Here is a 22,873-nt window from a genome sequence, read left to right as displayed (position 1 = left end):
AAAGCACCTTATTTGTTTAAAGTGTTTGCAAACCAAATGTTATTGCAGTTTTGTTTTGCGCAATACACTACTTTTGAATTCATGACTGAATTTTGTGCATAACAATGTGATTAATCGCAGAAAAATCATGTGATTAATCGCAATGAAACAATTTTAATCGTTGCCCAGCAATAATTTATATATGATATCTTTTAATTAACATGACTTTTAAATAACATTTGAAAATATTTCCAGGGTTTCCATCACCATGGGAACTCTGCCTTCATCCAAATATGTCACTGACTAAGAATTAGCCAAGTCGTCATGTAGTCTGACTAGCGGTGGGTTTTCCCCTCTCGGTAAGCTCACTCTGGGTTAGCATATGTGTCGTGTAACGATATCCTAGCTGTTATCATGGTGCTCCAGCCCAGGAGACCAATAGACTAGAGTTAGCCATCGCTAACGCTACGGTGTACACAATGGCACAGCATCAAACGCGCCGAGGCCTTGAGATGAGGATAGTCTTACGGCTGCGCTGACTAAAAAAAGAATGGACTTCTATTTCCAGTGCCCATTAAAACCTCAGAATGTGCCCAACCAGATAATCTTACATGAGGCTCGCGATCTGGAGTCTTTAGAGAGCGCCGATTAGCACTCAATGAAGCTGGAGACTTCAGGACTCCTCCAGTATTCGCTCTAGAGCTAACACGGATTTTCAACGGATGTCTTTCATTGACAGTAAACCAACTAGCTCAGGTTTGCGAAATAAAGACGTAAAAGAAGTAACAAAGAAGTAAAAAATCCCATTTATTTTCTATAAAGTGAAATAAATAATTTAAATGAAATAAATAAAGATAAAATAATTTTCAATTTTATAACCTACCTTGGCATGGTGTGATGAGGCAGTGGTCTTTAAGTTGGGAGCAGTTTTTGCCTTCGTAATCTTCGGGACATTTACAGTAGTAATCTGAGGCCAGGCTAAAACACTGAGCTCCGTTCTGACATGGGCCGCTCTCACAGTAGTCTATGTCCAGCTGAAGACAAAATCACACAGACCACACACACTCAAATACCTGCTCACAAGGTTTATGTAGGTACGTTTACAACAAATCATTAATGACCAGAAAAGGTTTTGGAGCTCACCTGACACGTGGCACCTGAGAAACCAGGTGGACACAGACACTGGAATCCGTTGACAGCGTCCTGGCAGCGTCCGCCGTTGAGACAGGGGCGACTAACGCACTCGTTCACGTCTCGCTCACAGTGTTCACCTGCAAAGCCTGCTGCGCACACACATCGATATCCATTCACAAGATCCTGACAGACACACACAGAGCAAGAGAGAGAGAGACATTAGGAATGGGCGGTGTAATGGTATATTCACTCAAAAAATAAATATTACAAAAATCTGCATGAAATAATAATAATTGAATATACTGTGAAATAAAATCATTGTTGTTGTTGTTGTTATTTTTCATATTGATGAAGATGATACACAGTAATTATTGTAAACATTATTAATAATAATAATAATAATAATAATAATAATTATTATTATTATTATTATTATTAGTAGTAGTAGTAGTATTTATATATTGCATAATTTCTTAATTCTGGTAATAATAATTATTATAATTATTATTAATATTAATAATAACAATTCATCCTTGCTATACAGTAAAAAAAGTAATTGTATAAATATTATTAATATTAACAATCATTAATAATATAATTGACACTAATCCATATGAAATAATAATAATATATTATATTGTATAATAAAATTATTGTTATTGTTAGTATTTTATTATTTCAAACTGAGTAAAATGATAAATAATAATTACTGTAAACATTAATTATAATATTAATAATATTAACAACAATTACTATTATTATTGTTATTAATAATATGATTTGACAATAATTATTAATATTATTTAATAATTTATAGATTTTCTGAATTCTTACTTTCTATACAATATATTAATAACATCAACAACAATTACTATTATTATTATTAACTTTTCTGTGCTATACATTAAAATAATTAACTGTATTAATAGTATTAATAATCATTATTAATATAATTCAATAACAATTAGTCCTTTATATTAATAATTATTAAATTAAAGTCTTGTTTTAAAGCAAAAATGTCTAAAAAAACATCCTTAATACAAGATTAATTTACTTGAGGAGCAAAACTGTGTAAGATACAACATACTTTCATAGAATGCATCTTGAATTTTATTTTCTTGGCCCACTGACAAATAGTTTTTCTTTTAAGCATAAATCAAACACAAGACAATAACGCTCACCCCAGTACAGATATTTTACTTTCTATAAGGGACTAATAACCTAAAGTCCATTACAACATGTTTCATTTGATCAAATCAAAGACGGGATTGTCAGGACTGATTAGGTCTTTCCTCGCTGTGTTTTGAGAGCTAACTGGCTCAGACAAAGTCCTAATGCATTCCAGCTGTACACCACTCTGGACTACAGCGCTGAACCAGAGTGAGCAACGTATACAGAGAGAGTGAAAAAACAATGGATAGGAGACAAGGGCAGGAGACAAGAATGTTTATGGTAATCCGATCGTTTCACAAACTCACTCTGTCTTTTTGACCACTTTGTCTTTATGTTCACTCTCTAAAACATGACTCAGCTTCTGCTATTTTTAAACAGGAATGGATGGAGGTGATAGAAACGGGGGGTTTTCACATCTGCCAAAAGCGCTGGAAAACATTTGAGGCCTTACCTTACACAGTCCTCTGTTAAGACACTGTCCGTGGCAGTCGTTGACATCTGCGGGGGGTGGGGACCCATCAAAATATCAGTTCACATTTCAGAAATCACGCCAAGAAAGCAAGATCAGGCTCCATATCAGGCCCAGACAGAGTCTGCACACTTATTTGCATTTTTGGCATTTTCGGGAGAAAATCTTGATTCTAAACCAGGTGAAACATGTGAAACAGAGATGGCTGAGAATACTAGACGCTTTTAGCAGCTGAAAGCTAATAAAATTAGTCAAAATACTGAATAAACTTACAAGTGGCAATGCATTTGCCAAATCTCTGATATTCTGGTATCTAAATATTGCTCTGGTCACTCCTTCAGTAAGTCTATTTCAGTTGTTTTTGACCATTTTACTATCAACCAGACAAAAATTAAATGTCTGGTCATTAAAAAAACTCTCTCTCTCTCTCTCAATGACCTGCACGATTTTAGGTATCATTCATATCCATACTACAACTGATAGGGCTTTGCTTAAATGTCATGCTGGGATCTTTAGGAAAACTGTTTGATGAATCAAATTAATTGGTGAATCATTTTTTTGGAACGGATTCATTTCAATGAACCTACTAGAGAGCAATGTTGTATTTTGCCACACTAAACCACTAGTTTTTGGAAAAATATGAAATAAATAATGGACAACTACTGTCATGCTTAGCAAGTAATATTAGTGTTATTTAGTATAATTTATATACTATTATTATTTTTTAATGTCTTTTTTAGTTTTAGTATTTTTTTTTTATATTTCTATTTACTAATAGAATAATAATTTAATTTATTTTTATTTCTGTTTTAATTTTGGTTATTTTAGTATTTCATAATTTTTTTTTTCATTTAGTTGTCAAGGAAGCATTTTCGGTAAAGCTTTTCATCTAATATTCATCTAATAATTTGACTTTATTTCAGCTTTATTGCAACAAATGAAGACATTTTTAATAGGTTTATTTAACAACTCTAAAAAAGAAACTAATTACTAGCTCCTAATTACATTTCCAACAGTGTAATTAGATTACTGTACTAATTACTCTCTCTAAAGTATTGCATTGCTTATTACTAATCACTTTCCAAATCCCATATCAATCTCGTCCAGCTGAACAATACAAGGACAGACATAAAACTGCTCTTTAATTCTTAAAAAAAAAAACTATATATATATACATATATGACCAAACCAAAATGTTTAAATGAAGGTTACATTAAAAAAAATTCATTTTAACATTAGATGTAATATTTTGATTTTAACTGCACCATTGTTTTACAGAGAATTGTTCTATAGTCTATAGAGTATTTAATGCAATTATATTAGAGGTGACTGTAATTAAATCACAGAAAAATTAAGAGTAATCCCTTACTTTACTTTTTCAGTGGAAAATTACAGTAATTAATTACTTAGTAATGCATTACACCCAACACTGCTATATGATATGCAAACATCTGAACTTCTTTTAGAGCTCCTAATAATTCAAACTCTGCCTGCATTCATTTGAAACCGTGAAATACTTACTGATGTCGCAATTCTGGCCCATCCAACCAGGGAGGCACTCGCAAAAGTATCCGCCAATCAGATTCCGGCAGGAGTGGGCATTGACGCACGGGTTTTCCTCGCACTCATTAGCATCTGAGCCAAAAATGACAAAAGAAATCAGCATGAGCGCAGTCTAAATTACAATCAGACTGATACGCACGCAGCCAAGCGTCCCTCAGGAATTTGTGCGTGTGTGTTAATGGACTGTAAATGCGCTCTTGTATGAATCAGCGGCGGGGGTCTCATGGTGGTCTGGTACTTAAATTCTTCCAAGGCTGACTCGGTTACCACGGTAAATTGGATTTTTGAACAAACACACCCTGACTCAAAGAAAGAGAGGGAGGCACACAGAGGGGCACACACACACACACACACACACCAATGAGACAGGTCTTTCCAGTCCACTGCGTGGGGCAGATGCATTTAAAACCGTCCACCAGGTCCACACACACGCCGCTGTGATTGCACGGGTTTGGACTGCAGTCATCTTCATCTGAGGAAGAGGAGGAGACATCATAGTTTAAGAGACTTCTGAAATTCAGAGTTTGGTTTCAGTTATCTTGTTCTAATATATTAGAATGATTTCTGAAGGAAAATTCATCACAGGAATTAATTACATTTTAAAATATATTCAAATAGAAAACAGTTATTTCAAATGATAATAACATTTTGCAAATTACTAATAGTTTTATTAATAGCAACTGTATTACTGTATTTTTTAGTTTTATTAATAGCAACTGTATTACTGTATTTTTGATCAAATTGACTTCTTTCAAAATATTTAAAAATCATACTATTTCCAAAAGTACTGTAAAAATGACAATTATTGTTATTATTATTATTAACGTTGGCCACTGTTGTTAATGATATTTAATCATTAATATATATTTCTTAATAATAACTAATATAACTACATTAAAATCTTAATTTATACTATATAATTAATATTTTTAACATTATTATTTAATCATTAGTAATAAGTATTTTCTTAGTCTTATTTTAAAGCAAAAATTTCTAAACATCCTTAAAGCAAGATTTGCTTATTTGAAAAGCAACATTGTGTAAGACATATTTTCATAGAACATATGTTTGCTTGTCTACTGGCAAGTTTTTTTGTTTTTTAAGCACAAAAACAATTTTGCCCACCCCTAGTTAGGATATTTTACTTGTAGAATAAGGGACAAATAGCCTAATTGAAAAAAGTTCAAATGGTGTTGCTATGCCGTTGCTACGGTGTTCTGAGTGATTTTAATGTGATGACATGCAGTTGCTCGGTTATTCTGGGTGGCTGCTCTCTGGCTTGAGTCAAAAGAGCCCAACTCCAAGTCTCATTCTGGTTTCTATATATGGCTCAGCTCTCTCCTTCAAAGTAGTTTGATGTATGAAAAACCAAAGGCCAATCTGAGCAGTTTGAGACAGTGCAGAGATGGCTTACTGATGTTGCAGGACGGTCCGGTCCAGCCCGGCGCACACTGACACTCAAAGCCCTGACTGGACTCCACACAACTGCCTCCGTTCAGACACGGCTCAGACAGACAGGCGTTATCCGCTGCAGAGAGCCAGAGAGAGATGTTATAATGTAGTGCTCACACACAATCAAAGCAAAACTGAGACAGAACAGCATTTTCCAAAGGAATGCACAAAATACACAGACATTTTACCCCAAAATAAAACACATGGACCACACATTTGCCAAACAATGACAAACTCCCTTTCTATCTAGCAGCACTGTGTATGCCTCTGCCTGTCTCATGTCATCTTATGACTGCACGGTCTCTTTCCACTCACGTAATAATAATTAAAACTCAAATCAAAAATTCATGTCCATTTATTTAACCAGTTAGTTGGTTAGTAGTCACTTCATGTCAGGCAGTGTTGTTATTGTTAATGAAAACCATTAAAAATAGGTTTTATTAATTGCAAAAAATAAAACAAAATAAAAAAGAATAAAATAAAATAAAACTTTCAAAGAAACATTAGAAATTTTGCTTTGGCAACTAACTGAAGAAGTTGTTTAAGTTAAGCTTATATAAGTACTAGAATTACTAAAACTAAAACTGAAATAATACAACTATATATATAAAAATTTAAATAAAATAAAATAAAACATTAAAACTTTACAAAGAAATATTAAAAACATTTGCCTTGGCAACTAACTGAAGAAGTTGTTTAAGTTAAGCTTATATAAGTACTAGAATGACCAAAACTAAAACTGAAATAAAAATATACCTACATTTATAAAAGGAAAAAAATATAATATAAAATATTTAAAAAAATAATAAAAATGACAAAAAATACTGAAACATTTACTAAAATTAAAACAAAAACTGAAAATATTGGCAAAATAAATAAAGGCATAATTAAAAATTAAGTAAAATAAATAAATAATAAAGGCAATTCAAAATATTGATAAATACTCTAATAGTAAATAAATAATACTAAAATAACTATATAAAATAACTAAAATAAATATGACCCACTGACTGTACATTATGACTTTTTTTTTTTTACTTATTTTACAATGCTGTGGAAATACAAATGCTCAGTTACAGCATGCAAACTGACATTTCACTAATATCTGCCACAAAAAAAAAATCTTTTACAGTTTTCTAATGCAAATATATAGCAGTCCTCTGTTTCTGTAAAGCTTTACTGAAAACAGGGCTTTTCCCCAATTCAGAGATCATGAGATGTTCTGTAAAGCTTCTCAGAGCAAGCCACAGTCGCAGAGTTTAGCAAAGGGTCAGCTGAATGTTCAACTGAGAGAGAGAAGGATCAGTGTGAGTTTTATTGCTTCAAATCACATTGTCTTAGAGTTCACAGACAGTCAGGCAGGGTCACGTCTTGGTTTTCCCCTTTCAATCTCCCAGTCACTCCCTCTCTTCGCTCTATCGCTCTTTATCAGATCAGTCAGTGGACGGGAAAGCCCCTTTGGCCTTTCTCACACCGCACAGAGACCACCAACAAAAACAGACGAGTGTAGCAAGAGGCCGTGAGCTTGTATTTCCAATAAAACATGACAAGAAAAAGGATAAACAAAAATCGAAGCAAACCAGAGCAAAACCAAAACAGCAGAACAAGAAAATATCTCTATTATTGCATCCAGGATGGCCTGGTGAAGTGTGTTTGACAGAAGACACACCGTGCCAAACCAACCCGAGCAACAGATCTATTTTTCCAGCACACATATGTGACACGATGTGATGCATTATTCTGCCCAAATCAAATGAATGCACACTGCATTCTTCGGCTTGGCCAGGATACGAACGGCTTGATTAGTAAGTGTATGTTTGCGTGTGTGTCTCTCTGCTCTTTTCTCCCTTACTGCGCATAAAAATGTCCTGTCCAAAGAAAGATAGATGACAGAATCGAGAAAAGAGAAATATGGACATGAAGGATCCAAAATTAACCGTCACCAAGTGCCAAATGTGAGTCAAATTTGGCTTTGGCCAGTAAATAAAACTGAGTTTCTCGCCAGATGGCTGACATGAACTGCAACACAATACATGGCTTAATTTGATGACTCGCTGATAAGTAACGTGAGGGATTCTGATCAAAAACATGCAAACTGTGCACTCAAGAAAACATCTATCGAACTTTTTTTCTTCTTTGGAGAATTCAGATCAATCAGAATTTTATCCATGATGGTTTTTCTCCAGTACTTCCATGAATGTGGAATATTCCTCACATCAAATACAATTTCATTCAGCAAGGGTGCATTAATTTGATCAAGAGTGACAGTAAAGACATTTATAATGTTAGAAAAAGATTTTATTCTTTTGAACTTCTATTCATCAAAGAATCCTGAAATAAAATGTATTACAGTTCCCACAAAAATATGAAGCAGCACAACTGTTTCCAACATTGATAATAAATCAGCATATTAGAATGATTTCTGAAGGATCATGTGACACTGAAGACTGGAGTAATGATGCAGAAAATTCAGCTTTGATCACAGGAATAAATTACATTATAACATATATTCAAACAGAAAACAGTTCATTTAAATTGTAATAATATTTCACAATATTACTGTTTTTACTGTATTTTTGATCAAATAAATGCAGCCTGGGTGAGCATAAGAGACTTATCCCAAAAAAAAAAAAAAAAATCTTACCAATCCCAAACTGTAGTGTATTAAATAAAAAGTTTTTTGTGATTCATAATACTCAGAATGAAACTGAACTTAAGTCACAAAGTTCAATCAGGAGTTGGCGCCACATCCCATCCACCCCCCCCACCCATGACATAATTTCCTCTTTTTTTTATTTACAGAATGTTTACGGTAGACATCAGCCAGGTGAGGTGTGTGTGTGTGTGTGACCCACCTCTCTCACAGTTCTGTCCCGAGTAGCCATCAGGACAGGCGCAGTGGTATTTGTCTGGCCCTGTGTTACTGCAGGTGCCGCCATTCAGACAGGGCTGTCGCGTGCCACAGGTGTTCAAGTCTATGCCATACAAAACAATTCAACAAATGACCCAGGCTGAAGAATAGAATAGAATAGAATAGAATAGAATAGAATAGAATAGAATGGCGTGGAATAGAATAGAATAGAATAGAATTACCTTTGTCACAGAGCTGCCCTCCCCAGTTGGTGTCACACAGGCACTGCCAGGGTTCGACGCATGTGCCGTGCACACAACCGGGATGGGGGATACACTGGTCACAGTACTCGCCCTGCCAGCCGTACAGACACCTGTGAAGGGCAGAACATCATCTCTGAAAATACTGTACCACATGCACTGAAACATAATGTGACTCTGCTGCAATACCAGGTGAGCTGCCTACCTAGGAGGATTTCCTGCAGTTTTCTGCCAAAATAAAAGCTTGATGATTTAAAATTTGAATATGCAAAAAAGCAAATTAAAGCATATAAAATAGTATTGCAATTTTACAGTTGTACTGTAAAATTAAATTATTATTATTAAATATTATTTTTATTTTACAGGGAGAAAGTATTTTTACAATTAAAATATTTCATATTTTGTATATTATTTTTAATAGCAACAATAATCAAAATAATGTAATAATTATTATTTTTTACAATTTTAATACATATACAAAAATGTGACCAAATTGTGCAGCCCTACAAAAATGCACAAAAAAGCTATTTAAAGAAAAATTGCAATTTCTATCATAAAAAAAAACAAACAATTTTTGCAGCCCTAGTTATGAGATTCTATATGTTGCCATCGTAGTGTTCCAAATTAGTCACTTAATAGTAGGCCAGTGCAGAAAATTGGTTTCGTTTGAGCTTACTTATGAGGCTACGGGCTTTTGAGTTAGCATGCTACCTTAGAAGGGCACTGCCTATTTAGACATAAGTCAGCTCACTTGATATTGGAAAAGAATCATTAAATCGATTATCCGAATAAATAAATGCTATGTGTTACCTGCAGTCTCCTGGCACTTTACAGGAGCCATGCTCAGTGCTGCAGCCCTGCTTACAGATGGCTAAGAAAACAAGAGAGGAAGAGGAATATGGTTACTGCTATCAACTCCATCTGTGTGATCTCAGCAGTTCTCTCTCATCACGCCATTCCAGCCGCTCTGAACATCATCTGCCAACATGATGTCATTTCTCCTCCCCTCCACTCGTGTTTCTTCATGCGGGAGTGAATGAGGGAATAAACACTATTACAGAGATAAAATCCACCCTAATACTGTCCCAAACCCACACCGTATTAAACACTAACAACACACACTAGCTGGCAGACGGGATGCTGTGTGTGTGTGTGAGCCAAAGCTTTGTTGTGATAGTGACAATCTCAAATAACAACATCCCTATGAGGTCAGTGATTCAGAGCCAGTATGAGTCCAGTCTGACCGAGCCGAAATCCCATTCCCACACTTTTTGAACAACAAATTTCAGTGATTTTTTCATTGTTTTGTGAATTTCTTTTAAAAGAACAATTTGTAGCCGATTTAAATGTTTATAAAATTATTTAAAACATATTTTAAAAACAGAAATGTTTTTAAAATACTTAAAATACTTTTAAAACTTTTTTTAAAATTGTAATTAATTTCCATTAGTATTTCAGGTTTGGACATTTTTTTTAATTTCCTGATATTATATACACATATACACCACTGTTCAAAAGTTTGAGGTCAGTAAGATTTTGTTTTGTTTTTTAGAAATGTATATATTTATTCAGCAATGCATTCAATTTATCAAAAGTCACCAAAAATACATTAATAAAGTTACAAAAGATTTCTTTTTAAAAAAAAATTCTTTTGAACAATCATTTTTGAACTTTGATAAGCTATTCATCAAATAATGTTTAAAAAATGCATTACAGTCTCCAAAAAAAAAATATTAAGCAGCACAACTGTTTCCAGTGCTGTTAAAAAATGTTTATTGAGCAGCAAATCAGCATATTAGACTGATTTCTGAAGGATCATGTGACACTGAGGACTGCAGTAACAATGCTGAAAATTCACAGCTTTGCATCACAGGAATAAATTACATTTACAATATATTCAAATAGACATCAATTATTTTAAAACTGTAATAATATTTCACAATATTAGTGTTTTTACTGTATGTTTTATTAAATAAATGCAGCCTTGGTGAGCAGAAGAGACCTTTTTAAAAACATAAAAAAATCGTACCAACCTCAAACTTTGAAATGGTAGTGTGCACACATAATGTGCCCAATGGAAACAGACCTCAACTATGAAATGTGAAATCCATAAATTCATGCACAACAGCGCTGTAAATCTGACAAAGGCTCCACCCCTTACCAGTGTTGCATTCTGGGCCAGCCCATCCCTCCAAGCAGGTCTTGTTGCCATTGTGATCGCAGGTATAGTGGCCGAAGAAGTCATCTCTAGGCCGACAAAACTTATTGCAGCCGAAGCCGAAGTAGTGCTCGTCGCAGGTCACCCGAATCTGGTACTGGAACTGAGCCACGGGGCCGTTGTGTTTCAAGACCTGCCACTGACGGTTTGGGTTGATCATGCCTGACTGGACCGCTTTCTCTATGACCTGACCATTAATGCCTACAGGAGTGAGAGACAGAGAGAAATGGACACTTTAGCGGGCAGCTGTGGTTTAATTAGGCCTCTGCTCAGCATGACTGTGAAATTACGCCAGTTTACACAACCCTGACGCATACAAAATCTGATCACAACAAGCGGATTTGTGTTATGGATTAAAGGTGAAAGGTTTCTGAGACACAAAGGCAGATATTAGGCCAAATGTCTATTGTGTATGAATTTAAATACACTATTTATTGTATGTATAATAAATTAAATAAAAAAAATAAATTCTAATATAATTTAAATATTTACATAAAATATATTTATTATAAAATTACAGTAGATTTTATTCCCAGTTCATTAATTGTGCACAGTATACATTAAATATACTGCTGAATTACTGTGAGTATTATTGTTTGTGAACACAACTGCTTTATTTTGTTTTTAATCACTAGTTACACAGCAATCATTTGATTGGTTATGTTCACTGCTGTCGCATTTACTAATGGCATTCATGTGTGTGTGTGTGTGTGTGTGTGTGTGTGTGTGTGTGTGTTAATAATGAATGCTGCACTACAGAAGCTGGACCCGTGCTAAAGGCTACTTGGCATGTTGGTGTTAAGTACAAGTCAATATTTGCCCTCCTGTTCAGATTTGGCACACACTCACACACTTATTTAGATCTGAATGGGATAAATAATAAAAATGTATTATACACACATTACATTTTTGATTCTACACAAAACTATTGCAAGTAATGACCCAAATTTCTAACTTACTCCCTGCTGCGTGTGTGTAAGATTGTCTCACACTTATAACAATGTGTTTAAAAGACTGATGAATGCAAGCAGGTGCAGGCAGTGGTTTAGTAACAGAAGTGTTTGCCAGCCATCCACAACACACACACGCACAGAAATACACAGAAATACACACATGCTGCATGCTGCCTTCACGCACGCTCTCTCTCATTGTCCCTTTCTGACTGTACTCTCTTGAAAGATACAGAATAATGTGCGTGTGTGAGTATGTGTGTGTGTGAGAGAGAGAGAGAGAATGAGAGATACTCACTGCCAGTGCTTGAGTCATTATTGAAGTCCAAAGCCTCCACAATCAACGTATATGACCTCTGCAAGAAAGAAATAACACATTAAATCACCATTACACACAATCTCAAAGAATCGCTTTAAATTGGATAATGTTCATTTTATGTTCATTCACAATGATCCAGTGGTGAGAGAGCTTCAGGTCAGTTGACAGAAATGTTACTCGCTCCATCGGCCCAGTGCTGCATCGTCAGTAAATCTCACATTTGGTGATATTGTATGAGTTTTATGTCTTCTTTGAACATTTGTGTTTCAAATTCTGCTGATTTAAAGGGTTAGTTCACCCAAAAATGAAAATTCTGTCATTAATTACTCACCCTCGTGTTGTTCGAAACCCGTAAGACCTTCGTTCATCTTCGGAAAACAATTTAAGATATTTTTGATGAAATCTGAGGGCTCTCTGACCCTCCCATAGACAGCAAGGTAACTACCACGTTCAAGGTCCAGAAAAGTACAAAGATGATCGACAAAGTAGTCCGTGTGACATCAGTGGTTCAACTGTGAAGTTACGAAGCTACGAGAATACTTTTTTGCTCAAAGAAAACAAAAATAACGACTTTATTCCGGCGTAATAACGTCATATTTTTTAATACATAAAAAGTATTCTCGTAGCTTCGTAACTTCACAGTTGAACCACTGATGTCACACGGACTACTTTGTCGATCATCTTTGTACTTTTCTGGACCTTGAACGTGGTAGTTACCTTGCTGTCTATGGGAGGGTCAGAGAGCCCTCAGATTTCATCAAAAATATCTTAATTTGTGTTCCGAAGATGAACAAAGTTCTTACGGGTTTGGAACAACACGAGGGTGAGTAATTAATGACAGAATTTTCATTTTTGGGTGAACTAACCCTTTAAGTTATCTTAGTAGTCTAAAACGGGTGAGATTTAGTCCAAATTAAGAGAAAGACTTCAAGGTGTTAGTATGGGGTGAAAAATGATAAACCAGTAAGTAATGCGCTCATCACATAATTTTAGGTTTTTACTAATTTTAGAGCTAAATGGTTAAAAATATGCATTCTATCAATGTCTATTCTAGACATTCTATCAATGCTAGACAATGACATTAGACAGCAAGGTAACTACCACGTTCAAGGTCCAGAAAAGTACCAAGATGATCAACAAAGTAGTCCGTGTGACATCAGTGGTTCAACTGTAAAGTTACGAAGCTACGAGAATACTTTTTTGCTCAAAGAAAACAAAAATAACGACTTTATTCCGGCGTAATAACGTCATATTTTTTAATACATAAAAAGTATTCTCGTAGCTTCGTAACTTCACAGTTGAACCACTGATGTCACACGGACTACTTTGTCGATCATCTTTGTACTTTTCTGGACCTTGAACGTGGTAGTTACCTTGCTGTCTATGGGAGGGTCAGAGAGCCCTCAGATTTCATCAAAAATATCTTAATTTGTGTTCCGAAGATGAACAAAGTTCTTACGGGTTTGGAACAACACGAGGGTGAGTAATTAATGACAGAATTTTCATTTTTGGGTGAACTAACCCTTTAAGTTATCTTAGTATCTTAGGTGTTAGTATGGGGTGAAAAATGATAAACCAGTAAGTAATGCGCTCTTCACATAATTTTAGGTTTTTACTAATTTTAGAGCTAAATGGTTAAAAATATGCATTCTATCAATGTCTATTCTAGACATTCTATCAATGCTAGACAATGACATTTCAAATTTTAATCTTGAATTTAAAAGTTTAAAATTCTGACAGTTAAAAAAATTTAACATTTAAAAGTATACTTTAATCTTAAAGTATAAAGTTTACAAAAAAACAAAAATGTTACCATTCAGAAAATCAGTAAGATTTTTTTATAATTTCTGAAAGTTTCAAATGTTTTATCATACTGTGAAATATTACTACCATTTAAATTAACAGTTTGAATATATTTTAAAATGTAATTTCCTGTGATAGCAATTATTAATTTTCAGCAGCCTTTCAGTGTCACATGATCCTTCAGAAATCATTCTAATATGCTGATTTGCTGCTCAAGAAACATTTCTGATTAGTATCAATGTTGAAAACAGTCTCTGAGATCTGAGACCTCACACACACCAGTAATGCCGGCTCTTCCTGCCTCTGCAGTCTGAGGGATCTACAGGCCTTTATGAGCTTTAATCCATCCATCCACATGCACACACACACACACACACAAATGAAGGTGAAGTCAGACGAGTGAGTGCAGTATGAGTTCAAACCCACACACAGAAAGACACAGTAGGTTTACAGGACTCATCCCCAAGTGACACCTCAGTGATTTGAACTAGAGACAGTGTGAGAAAGACATGAAGAGCCTCTCAGACAGAACTCACGTCACACTGATTGAGATGTTTGTTTGACCGTATTCAATGTTTATATCTCAATATTTATGTCTCAATATTTGCTCTGAAATGGCTTAAAAGCACATTTCTTTCAATTAGATGAACAATCATTTCAATGAAATTGTCAGTGTAACCAATAAGATTCAACGTGTTTGATGCAAGAACTAGAAATCTAGTTACAGAAAATATTCAAGGCTTGTCTTTCACTATTTGAACAGAATTAATTAAGAATATTTGATCATTTTCATTTATATGTGCCAATATAACAATAAATACCAAAATATTGTTTACAAAACCTGTAATATATAAAAAATTCCATGCACTGGTTTATTGAAGCATATAGTTTGATTCACAGAATTGAATTAAACATACACCATCAAGATATTTCTGATGTTGCTTCAAGTTACATTTCCAATAAAATCATTGCAAATCTATTATATCGGCCAGCTCTAATCAGAACCTCACAAGTGAACTTCTATAAAGTGAAAGTAACAGGTAAAGGTGCCCAAAAGGGTTTCACAACCCACAGACTTAAAAATAAAGGTTCCAGAATGAGGTTTTCACAGCAGTTCTATAAAAGATCCATTTTTGGGTTCCCTAAAGAACCTTTAAGTGACCAGTTCTTAAAAGAACTATGTTTTTCTTAGTGTGAGGAACATTTGAATAATCTAAAGAAAATTTTTCCATCATTCAGTGAATGTTCAAGGTTCTAAATGGATCCATCGATGCCAGTACAGAACCTTTATTTTTAAGAGTTTAGAGACCTTTAGCAGTTGCCATATTTAATTTCACATAAATGAAAAGGATGTTATTATGACTGAGAGATCCCTTAAACCAATATATGGATCTGAGAACCTATTAAATATAACAGAACCTCACCAAAGAGCAACTCAACAACCCTATACAGTGAAAAAGGTTCTTAAAAAAAAGTTTTCGCTGAATTTACGGAACCGTCAAAGATTTTTTTATGAGTGAAGCATGAAATATCTACAGTACAATCAATCTTCTAGCCTTCTTCTCATCCAAGTTCACTACCAGCAGGACGCTGGTTACCAAGACTCCGTCTGAAACATCCATACACACACACACCCTGCATTTTCATCTGACCACTGCTGATGATGCGAAAACGAACAACAAATAGATCAGAACACACACACACTCATGCAAAGACCCCCCGTGTTTCTTTGTAAACCCGCTTTGTTGAACCCCCGTCCCACAATCCAGCGTCACAGGCTGCACACAGTTCAATTGCTAGGTAGACTTGTGATGGAAAAGAAAGCATGCAAGATGACAATGTCTAATTAATCTGCATTCAGAGCGGCTGTGAGGCAGGTCTAGACCGCTCTGATCGACGTGGGCAGGGGGTGAGATGTTTGAGCGCGGCTGCCACGGTAACTGGCCCTAATTGGACTATCAGACTGACTTGCTTTGACCTCGTACTGACAGCTCGGCCTTATGAGTTGTGAAAGGAAACATGGGCTTCAGCAAAAACAATTGCACCATTCAGATTCAGAGTGGAGAAAAATAGATGCCACAATCAGATCTGCCTTGGGCGATGGTCAAAAAAAAAGTTGCGGCTGACTGATAAGAGATTTTCAAAGGCTGATGTCTAATGGTCAACTGATATAAGACTACCACACTATTTCATATTTTATTTTAACAATTTCTGCAATTAAATGTGCAGGCCTATTTATTTTACACAATACTTACTTAAGTTAATTAGAAATAAATAATTTTAAAATTAATCAATATAAAATAAAATAATTGAGACTTGAAGATTTTGATGAATTCACCAACCCTAAACTAAAATAATTACAAATAAATAATTTCAAAATGAATCGATTTGGAACTCATCCTATTTTCACAGAAGTTGATAATGTGAATAAAAGATAATCAAGGTGGTGGTCACTGGTCAAAATGTATCAAATGTGATTGCAAAAATTGCAAAATTAACAAAATTCACACTTATTTTGCACAGTCTTTTCTCACATATACCCAAAACATTTATATTATTCATTGACAATTTTGGGAACTAACTAAAGGGGGACTAACACTTCTGTCAATCAACCGTACTTGGTAATCAGCAAATGGCAATAATCTTAAAATGACCAAAAAACAAACTATATGTTGGTCTATCACAAGCTAAATATATTCATAACAATACATCTTGGATGAATAATTGGCCAATCTTTGGCTATTTTGAAATTATCAACATATAACCATGTGTAATAACCATGTAATAACCAACAATGACCATGTTATATGAATTCTTTTATGAATTTTAAGCAAATATTTAGTAGAATATGTGTTGATTTATTATTTGCTATTGTATTGTCATTTTTTATTTTGGCATACAGCATTATATTGTCATAATATTGTATATAAGCACTGGTAATTTAAAACCCTCACATCTGAATGCATGCGTAGTTTGAAGGTTGCATTATTGGATGTGTCTCAAAACCTAGTGGACCAACCAAGACAGCATTAATTTTCCAGCATCATATGCAAGTTTTGGACTAGCGGGGCACCTATGATGCACAAAAATGCTGCCTAGGTAGGCAGCTCACTATAGGTTTCATTAAGAGATTTAGAGATAGTGAGATAACCCCCTTTAAATGATCAATGGTGGTCTGACTGGATATCTAAGAGCAGTTTCCTGTGGCCATTGTGTGTAAAACAGCCTCTGAATGTCCATCAGTAGGTGCTGGAGATAAACTCAGGTGTTTTATAGCGCATTGTCCTGCTATTTTGAGAGGATACTGGTGGACTGTGCTGGCTAGGGTGGGGTAACAACCCCTGTCCAACCTGAGCGTCATCATACAATGCCATGAACGGGACAGAACCGGTGTTCTGTTGATTTGTGCTACGCTGTCAGATTTCGCTACCTCCCATTAAAACAGTTGGTAGCATAATTCGACAGCGAAAAATGCTACCCAGCAGATTTTGCTTCCAGCATGATATTAATGTGGTGTGAGGCTTTATTAACATGTACACCTACCTCAACCCTAAACCTACCTTTACAGTATTAAACATACAGTGTTGGTAGCATAACACCGGCGTTCAAAAACAACAACTGGAAATCAGAATCCTGAGAAACGTCGACTGCATGTTTACAAACAGAATGAGACGCTGCAAGCATCATGGAAAATGGTATGTAGGTGACACCGGGGCAAGTTGTCACAGGTTCACATGATCAGCTTTTGGGGCATGTTGTCACAACAAATTTACATTTGTGACCCTGGAGCACAAAACCAGTCTTAATTCGTACGGGTATATTTGTAGCAATAGCCAACAATATGGGTCAAAATTATAGATTTTTCTTTTATGCCAAAAATCATTAGGATATTAAGTAAAGATCATGTTCCATGAAGATATTTTGTACATTTACTACCATAAATATATCAAAACTTAATTTTTGATTATTAGTATGCATTGCTAAGGACTTCATTTGGACAACTTTAAAGGCGATTTTCTCAATATTTTGATTTTTTGCACCCTCAGATTCCAGATTTTCAAATAGTTGTGTCTCAGCCAAATATTGTCCTATCCTAACAAACCATACATCAATGGAAAGTTTATTTATTCAGCACATAAATCTCCATTTCAAAAAATTGACCCTTATGACTGGTTTTGTGGTCCGGGGTCACATTTTTTTGGCCAATAACAGTGGCTCTTCTGAACAAATAGTCTATACACAAACTGACTTTCACAAATAAACCCACCGTGGGAAATATTTACTGTGGTAAAGAGCGTGACAACTTGTCCCGGTCTCCCGTAATCCCAGACTTGTTTAATCAGATTACGATTTCCCAACGGCTTTGCTACCAAAACAGCCTTTTGAACTCACCGGCCAGGCGAAGCTGAAGGGCAGCACGATCCTGGATTTATCGCTCGCGCCGTCGAGGGGCTTGACAGAAAAAGTATTCCCACCGATAACGGGAGTAGATCCGCTTCCGTAGCTGCACGGGCCTCCCGAAGACACCCGCGACTGATACTCCTTCAAACAGACGCGGAAAAACGTATCGCACTCATCCGCCGCACATGAGCGGTCCGCCGCGACGCGCGCGCCGTCACAGCACACGCCGCTCTGCAGCTCCCCGTTCAAGTTCTGCATGGACAAAACCTGCATCTCAAAGTGCCCCGACGCCTCACAAACCTGCAACAACACAATATGCAAAATTAAGAGTACAGTATTTGTCACATGGGACATCTGTCTTTGTCATCTCTCAGTCTATTCATTTTCAGTTCTATTCCAGTGTAAAAAGGTATTTGCACCCAATTCGATTTTTTGCGTTTTCGCATCCGTAGCAAGCATTTTGATAGGAAAGGATGACGAATACGAAAAAAAAGCGCATAGGGCCTACAAAAATGTTGGAAACTGCAAAAAGAAAGTCTCAAAATCCAAATGAATCGAATGAGATCGACTCAGTAGCCTAATTAGTGTCATCCGATCCACAAATGCATGTTCACATTGCGTCGTATAAACAGTTGTGAAAGCCAAACCGCACGTACCCTCATCCACAGGCACCGCAAAAGCACATGAACGCACAGCACCGCAAAACTTGGACTCCGTCTCAGAGTCATGCCTCCTCTGTCTGTCTGCTCGCTGCCTGTGAAAATAAACTCATATAGTGCCTCATGCACTCAGGTCCAATAGAGGACAGATTCCCTGATGCCTCTTTTGAGGTTCTACTATCCGCCACTCTATTCTTGTATTGTCCTTCTGTTTTTACAACAATGCCCACGGACTGGAGAGGAAAAGCTGCGAGTGCGGCCAGGAGAGCGCTCCATCTATACATCGCGTTCACGGGGGGAGGGGCGGGGCCCACACTCGCGAGGATTACATATGCATGAATGGGCGGGGCTATGCATGCAAATGACATCCACCTTGTTTTCCAAAGCTGTTTTTTTGTGGCCTAATTATTTGATGGACTTTTTTAAAATCAGGTAAATATTAAATAAATATTAAAGGGTGTTAGATTTCAATTATAAAATAAAATGGAAGAAATGTAGAAATAATAAAATGAAATGTATTGTAAATTTTAGATGTTAAAGTATACTATATAATGATAAATAGCACGTATAATAAAATCAATCAGAAATGAAATAAGAAAGAGTATTTGGATTCAGTTTTAAAATAAAACAAAAATGAAAATAAAATAATAATGAATAATTATATAACAATGTGTGTATGTGTTAAATGAATAATTTATATGTACAAGACTACCATATAATAATAAATATATAATAAAATCAGTTAAATATTAAATAAAAATAACGGGTATCATGATTCAGTTCTAAAATTAAATGAAATAAAATTAGATAAATGAATATAAATAAATGAATAATATAAAATTATTAAATTAATAAATTAAATTAATAAATAAATTATTAAATTAAATTAAATAAATAATTTCATATGTACAAGACTACAATATTGTAATAAATGTATGATAAAATCAGTTAAATATTAAATAAATAATAAAGATAATCAGGATTTAATTATTAAAAATTAAATCTATAAATAATCATAAAAGTAATAAATAATCATTTATATGTAAAATTTATAATTTTATATGTGCAAGACTATAAAAATAAATATATAATAATACCAGTTAAATGTTAAATAAAATAATAAAGGATATCAATTCCATAAAAAATAAAATAAAATATAAAATAAATTAAAATAAAATGTGATATTGTATATTTTATATGTACGAAACTACCATATATAAATACATTTATAATAAAACAAATTAAAATATATTGACACGACTGAACCTTAGTCCATTTAATTGAATTGCTATGTCATACAGTTTTTAAAAATACATTTTTAATGTTTCATTGTCTTAATCAACACCAAGTGCACAGTATAAGACAATCGATTGTAGAGATTGTGCATCCTCCACATAAAATTAAGTGATGCCTATCCTGTCCAGGTTTGTACATCTCAGACAGCACACACACGATATCTGTCAGTTTTTTCCCATGAGCCTGCATAGACGTTATCTGAGCGTGAGCATGCCAAAGAATGTCAGTGGAATCGCGTTAGGCATCGCTCTCTGACCTTCTTTCCTGCTGTCTCTGCCTTATTGCATTTTCACTACTTCACTTGATTGCATTCTAATGAGGTTGATTTGCTACACGTTTCGACGCACGTTGCCATTGTGACAGTCCTGTTAATATGCATATATTATTCATAAGCAAGAACCCTGAATATCACAACACAGGACCCCTGCTAGTTCTCCATTGTTTTGGGCACAGAAACAGCCTCAGTCTTTTCATGCCTGTAATGGCAGCTGGTCAGAGACGGCTCTTTCTTGGAACGACAAACTGCTCTTTTCAAAGCTAAACGTGAAGCGGTTAATCATCTCCCAGTCCGTGTTCGAGGAGTCCCAAATGAAAAGAACATGACAGGACTGAGGGGGATGGAGAAGAAAGGGGGTCTCCTGTGAAATAGAGATGGAGGAAGGAGGGGCTGATAAAGGTGGGGGTCTTTATTTTTAAATTAGAGCAGCTGGGTCTCAGTCTCCTTCAAGAGCTGTCATGAATAGATTATGGCACAGGCCGGAACGGATCTGCCCACCCCTCCCTTTAGGACACGCCCCCTCAGCCTCTGCTTGAGAATGAACTGCATTACATTGACAAGACAAGGAAGAGAGCAGGTATGATTCATCCACACGTGTAAAAAAAAAAGAGACTCATCTCATGAACAAATAAACACTGTTTGAAAATTATAAAAGACAGCTCGTATGTTCACCAAGGTGAACCAAGTGATCGAAAATACAGTAAAAACAGAATGACTTTTTTATTTAAAATAAATATTTTCTATTTAAATATATATTTTTTTTAATTCCTGTGATCAAAGCTGAATTTTCAGCATCATTACTCCAGTCTTCAGTGTCACATGATCCTTCAGAAATCATTCTAATATGCTGATTTGATGCTCAAGAAACATTTCTTATTATTATCAATGCTGAGAACTGTTGTGCTACTTAATATTTTTGTGAAAACCTTGGATTTCTTCCCCCAACATTCTTTGATTGATGGGAAGTTAAAATAACAACATTTATTAGAAATAGAAATCTTATTATACATGTGTTTATGTCACGTTTGTTCAAGTCAGTGCATCCTTGCTAAATAAAAGTATTGATTTCTTTTAAAAAGAAACTTTTGAACAGTAGTTCACAACTAATCAGTTATGATCTCTTTAATATAGTATTGCTGTTTTGTACATTTTCCAAAACCAGAATAATTTTTTTTTTTACATTTTAATGTCAACATAAATTCAAAATGGACCCTAATTACTGTTGTTATTGTGCACAATTCATCCATGCATGTTATTCTGATTTTAAATATTTAGATTATTTATTTAAATATTTAAAAAAATTATTTTCTTTTTTCTTTTCTTTTCTTAACTTTTCCTAGACCTTTACCACTCAGTCTTTTTTCCCCCAATTTATTCTATATTTTTTCAGGATAAATAAAATGGGATTATGGATGTTGGAACAGGTTACATGACATTTGCCTTTCTTTTTTTCAAAGAAAGCCCTTTTTCTCACATGTTTCACTTTAAAATACAATGCATTGTGGAAGGAAAATTGTGAATGCTGTTTACTGACAAATTGAAATCTCTTGCCCTCTCATCTTCTATATCCCTTTGTGCTCAAGAAACAACTGAGGTGTGATACGGCAGAGTGTTGACAAAACTATTGGGATAAATCCAGGTGCCTATCAAGCCTTTTATCAAGGATTCTCAGACTCTCCCAATTCCTCAGAACTCATAAACACAGTGACGTCATAGCAGCTCAATATTAGCGTCCCAGTAGACGTGTAGCCACAGGCAGCGATACGCTGTCAAGCAGCCAGGATCTGACGCTTTCTCCTTGTGCTTCACGAGGCACTCGGTTTTACTTTCCTGTATCTTCACGCCTTATTTATTCATGCATGACCGATGTAAGGGTTGCCTCACCCTCATGAGAAAAACTTTATCAGTCTGTGTTTTTTGTCTGTTTGCATGTTTGTTTATTCATTTGTTTACCTTTGACTTTGTTTTTGGATTGATATCTGGGATGTTTTACAGTAATGTGGTGCTTTGTGTTAGTATGTGTGTGTGTGTGTGTGTGTGTGTGTGTGTGTGCATGTTTATGTGGTTTA

At 35.1% G+C, this 22,873-nt stretch overlaps 1 protein-coding gene across 2 annotated transcripts in view; it reads right to left on the bottom strand.

Annotated features, from left to right (window-relative positions):
- jag1a (jagged canonical Notch ligand 1a) overlaps positions 1-19,493 on the bottom strand; it is a 32,741-nt gene extending 13,248 nt beyond the window's left edge. For both annotated transcript variants that reach the window (XM_016470031.1, XM_016470042.1), the window contains exons 1-13: positions 19,229-19,493; positions 18,564-18,872; positions 12,348-12,405; positions 11,043-11,300; positions 9,692-9,752; positions 8,864-8,994; positions 8,626-8,745; positions 5,733-5,846; positions 4,677-4,790; positions 4,277-4,390; positions 2,738-2,784; positions 1,123-1,296; positions 863-1,013 (exon numbers count right to left, since the gene is read on the bottom strand). In XM_016470031.1, the coding sequence (XP_016325517.1) occupies positions 863-1,013; positions 1,123-1,296; positions 2,738-2,784; positions 4,277-4,390; positions 4,677-4,790; positions 5,733-5,846; positions 8,626-8,745; positions 8,864-8,994; positions 9,692-9,752; positions 11,043-11,300; positions 12,348-12,405; positions 18,564-18,872; positions 19,229-19,300 (1,723 nt within the window). In that variant the 5' untranslated portion in view covers positions 19,301-19,493. The remainder of the gene's footprint in view (positions 1-862; positions 1,014-1,122; positions 1,297-2,737; positions 2,785-4,276; positions 4,391-4,676; positions 4,791-5,732; positions 5,847-8,625; positions 8,746-8,863; positions 8,995-9,691; positions 9,753-11,042; positions 11,301-12,347; positions 12,406-18,563; positions 18,873-19,228) is intronic.
- Positions 19,494-22,873: the final 3,380 nt, after the last annotated feature.

The sequence above is a fragment of the Sinocyclocheilus anshuiensis genome, unplaced genomic scaffold, assembly GCF_001515605.1.
Source record: "Sinocyclocheilus anshuiensis isolate Anshui unplaced genomic scaffold, SAMN03320099.WGS_v1.1 scaffold469, whole genome shotgun sequence".
Classification (NCBI taxonomy): domain Eukaryota; kingdom Metazoa; phylum Chordata; class Actinopteri; order Cypriniformes; family Cyprinidae; genus Sinocyclocheilus; species Sinocyclocheilus anshuiensis.
The sequence above is the reverse complement of the archived record's forward strand: the minus strand, read 5'-3'. Positions and strand labels throughout refer to the sequence as shown.